The following is a 3,129-nucleotide window of genomic DNA, read 5'->3' as shown; positions in this document are numbered from 1 at the left end:
ATGTAGTGGCAAACAACAAGCAGCTCAATGAAATGGATATATTATCCCAGTTGGATAAAATCATGAAAATGGCGGAGAATGCAGAAGAAAGACTTCCTCCTTTTGGTCTCCTAACCTCTGATGGGAGAACAGAGTGGGCCCAGGCCAGAGAAGTCCTCATAAAAGGTCTCACTTTAAACATCAAATCAAACTTTATTTATATAACACATTTCACAGATTCATGCATCTATCTGTTACCATTAACTCCATTTGTTTATTGTGATGTCATTACATGAAACAAACCAAATGGAATTCTGATAGCACCTACAGTACACTATCAAATACAGTGTCATGAAACTATGATAATAAAATACAATTTAAAAATATATATATACATACAGTATATCTCAACATACATCATGGCGAGACTACAAGACCTGGAAATGAAAAATATCACAAACAAATCTATACTAAAACCCACATGGTTTCTCTCTTGACTAGAAACAACAAACAGAGACTCTTTGGGAGCGATTGAGAGTTGCCTGTGTCTGGTATGTCTGGACCACCCGAGCGGGATGGAGCCCAGCGACACCAACCGGGCCCTGTTGATGCTCCACGGAGGAGGCCATGAGAAGAATGGGGCTAACCGCTGGTATGACAAGTCAATGCAGGTAGGGCCATGTCCAGTGGCACTACAGTGCAGTCCTGAGCCCATAGATTGGAATAGAGACAATGGCAATATGTAGCCTAACCCACCGTTTATCAGTTTGTCATAGGGATGGATGGGGTCTGTGGAGTGGTATGCGAGCATTCCCCATTTGAGGGGATAGTTCTGGTGCAGTGCAGTGAATACCTGATGAAGTACATGTAAGCAAATTGGCTACCTTGCATGAAATCCTCTTTGATTATTTGATTACCAGTTCTTTACCTAGTCTATCATCTGAGTAGTAGAGAGGGTGTTTGAGGATTCTCTAAATGTGCTGCCATGCTTTCTACAGGACAGGAAGTCCCTCCAAGCTGGCGAGGGCATCCAGCGTCACAGAGCTTCCTCCTCCTCAGAAACTGCTCTGGAAATGTACCCCCTACATCCAAGGACTCTTGGCCGCATCCGCTGATAGACTCCAGAGGCAAGGCACACAGACACACAGACACAGACACAGACACACAGACACACAGACACACAGACACACAGACACAGACACAGACACAGACACACAGACACACAGACACAGACACACACACACACACACACACACACACACACACACACACACACACACACACATACACACACATGCCTTAGTGTTACCAAGCACTATAAGTCATTTTAACGACATGAAAGCACAGTCTCTCTTTCCACGACAACAACTAATAAATCTGAACATTCTTACTATGTATTCATATTCAGGTTCTTTTTCCCTCAGGCTGGTTAGAGATCTTGACATGGACGCACACAAGTTCACGATTTATGGAAAAGAATTCATCAAGAAACAGAAGATGAGCCCAGATGCATACATACAAGTTGCCCTACAACTTGCCTTTTACAGGTAGGGCACAGAAGTAGTCTGTAAGAGATGTGTCTGTATGGTAACATTCTGAACAGGTCCTCCATTCCCCTAGAAATAAAAAAAAATAACCACAGTGTGTGTGACAAAATCCTCATAGAACTCTGTGCCATTGTCCACACAAGAAGGGACAGCGCAGTAATGATCACTTTAACTTTATGCCCAGATGCAATGGAAGGCTCGTCTCCACTTACGAGAGTGCCTCAATTCGCCGCTTCCAGGAGGGGAGGGTGGACAACATCCGCTCAGCTACCCTCGAGGCCCTGGCCTTTGTGAAGTCCATGACAGATGAGAAGGCCTCTCTCTCTGTGAGCCATTTTTCTTACTTAGGCCACAATTACTGGGCATCTCCCATAATGCTGTTCATCATGTCCACTTAAATAAAAAACTGGTGCCACTGCCTCCTGCCAGAGTCCCTCTATCCCTCCCCCTCCCCCTCCCCCTCCCCCGAAAGCAGATGATCTCTCTGAAGATTTCAAAAGAGTTTCCAAGCTGTACACTCATTGTGGGGTAGTATGTGTCATCAGGTATCTTCTTATGAAATGTGAAATGCTGGGGAATTGTATTCGGTCTGTTGTCAGCTAACTGGTGTAGTATCTATCCGCTCTTTTAGGAGTCTGAAAAAATGAAAAGATTGTGGGATGCAATCAATGCCCAGACAAAATACACAATTGCAGTAAGTACAGTGCACTGGTACAATATATTCAACTGTTCAACCGAACACTGCATAACACTGCATTTGATAACTGTTAGATATATTAGCTAAATGAACGTAAAACCTCTAAATCAGGTTTATTTCTTTCAGGCTATTACAGGAATGGCAATAGACAATCATCTTCTGGGACTTAAAGGGATTGCACAGGAGCTCAAGATGGAGAGGCCTGACATGTTCACTGACGAAACGTATCTAGCCAGCAACCAGTTCATTCTCTCCACCAGTCAGGTATGATCTATTCTATTCTATTCTATTCTATTCACTGCCATTACAATCTATCCTATTCTCTCTCTACACTTTAGTGTTCATTGCAATTTAGTCTCATTGACTCTGAGTAGAAGAGCTATTCTAACCTGGCTTTGACATGTTACCATACATCCTCAGGTCCCTACCACGGTGGAGATGTTCTGTTGCTATGGCCCTGTGGTTCCCAACGGTTACGGGGCCTGCTACAACCCGCAGTCGGACCACATCATCTTCTGTGTGTCCAGTTTCCGGGAGAGTACAGAGACGTGCTCGGCTGTGTTCGTCAAGGCTCTGGAGGAGGTTCTAGTGGATATGAGGGACCTGTGCAATAAAAACAACCCTGCCTCCAAGCCTGTAGACCTCAGCCAAGGAGCCGACAGCAAGCCTCAGAAAGCAGGGAAGGGAAAGCCATAAGATGGAGTTTGCAAGGTCGACGGCTCTCCTCAACACTAAGTTTAAGTTAGGACACACTACATGTAGCTAGTGATGATAGCAGTGGTGTACTCTGTGTGTATTCGCTATTTGTGCAATCATGTTTTCTTTGATGACATTCTCTTGCCTCAGTCGAAAGTACGAAGCCTTAAAAATCTCCTGTAACTATGTATATAAAACCAAGAGTCGATA

General features: G+C 44.2%; 1 protein-coding gene across 1 annotated transcript in view; it reads left to right on the top strand.

Moving 5' to 3' along the window:
• chatb (choline O-acetyltransferase b) overlaps positions 1 to 2,919 on the top strand; it is a gene marked incomplete at both ends in the record, with an annotated part of 8,907 nt that extends 5,988 nt beyond the window's left edge. Inside the window, 9 exons of the mRNA XM_083688190.1 lie at positions 1 to 165; positions 481 to 650; positions 746 to 846; positions 978 to 1,106; positions 1,404 to 1,526; positions 1,711 to 1,852; positions 2,158 to 2,220; positions 2,350 to 2,487; positions 2,644 to 2,919. The exon at positions 1 to 165 is cut by the window's left edge and continues 13 nt beyond it. Of these exons, the coding sequence (XP_083544316.1) occupies positions 1 to 165; positions 481 to 650; positions 746 to 846; positions 978 to 1,106; positions 1,404 to 1,526; positions 1,711 to 1,852; positions 2,158 to 2,220; positions 2,350 to 2,487; positions 2,644 to 2,919 (1,307 nt within the window). The remainder of the gene's footprint in view (positions 166 to 480; positions 651 to 745; positions 847 to 977; positions 1,107 to 1,403; positions 1,527 to 1,710; positions 1,853 to 2,157; positions 2,221 to 2,349; positions 2,488 to 2,643) is intronic.
• Between the last annotated feature and the right edge of the window lie 210 nt (positions 2,920 to 3,129).

This window comes from Argentina silus, assembly GCF_951799395.1.
Source record: "Argentina silus genome assembly, chromosome: 16".
Classification (NCBI taxonomy): Eukaryota; Metazoa; Chordata; class Actinopteri; order Argentiniformes; family Argentinidae; genus Argentina; species Argentina silus.
The sequence above is the reverse complement of the archived record's forward strand: the minus strand, read 5'-3'. Positions and strand labels throughout refer to the sequence as shown.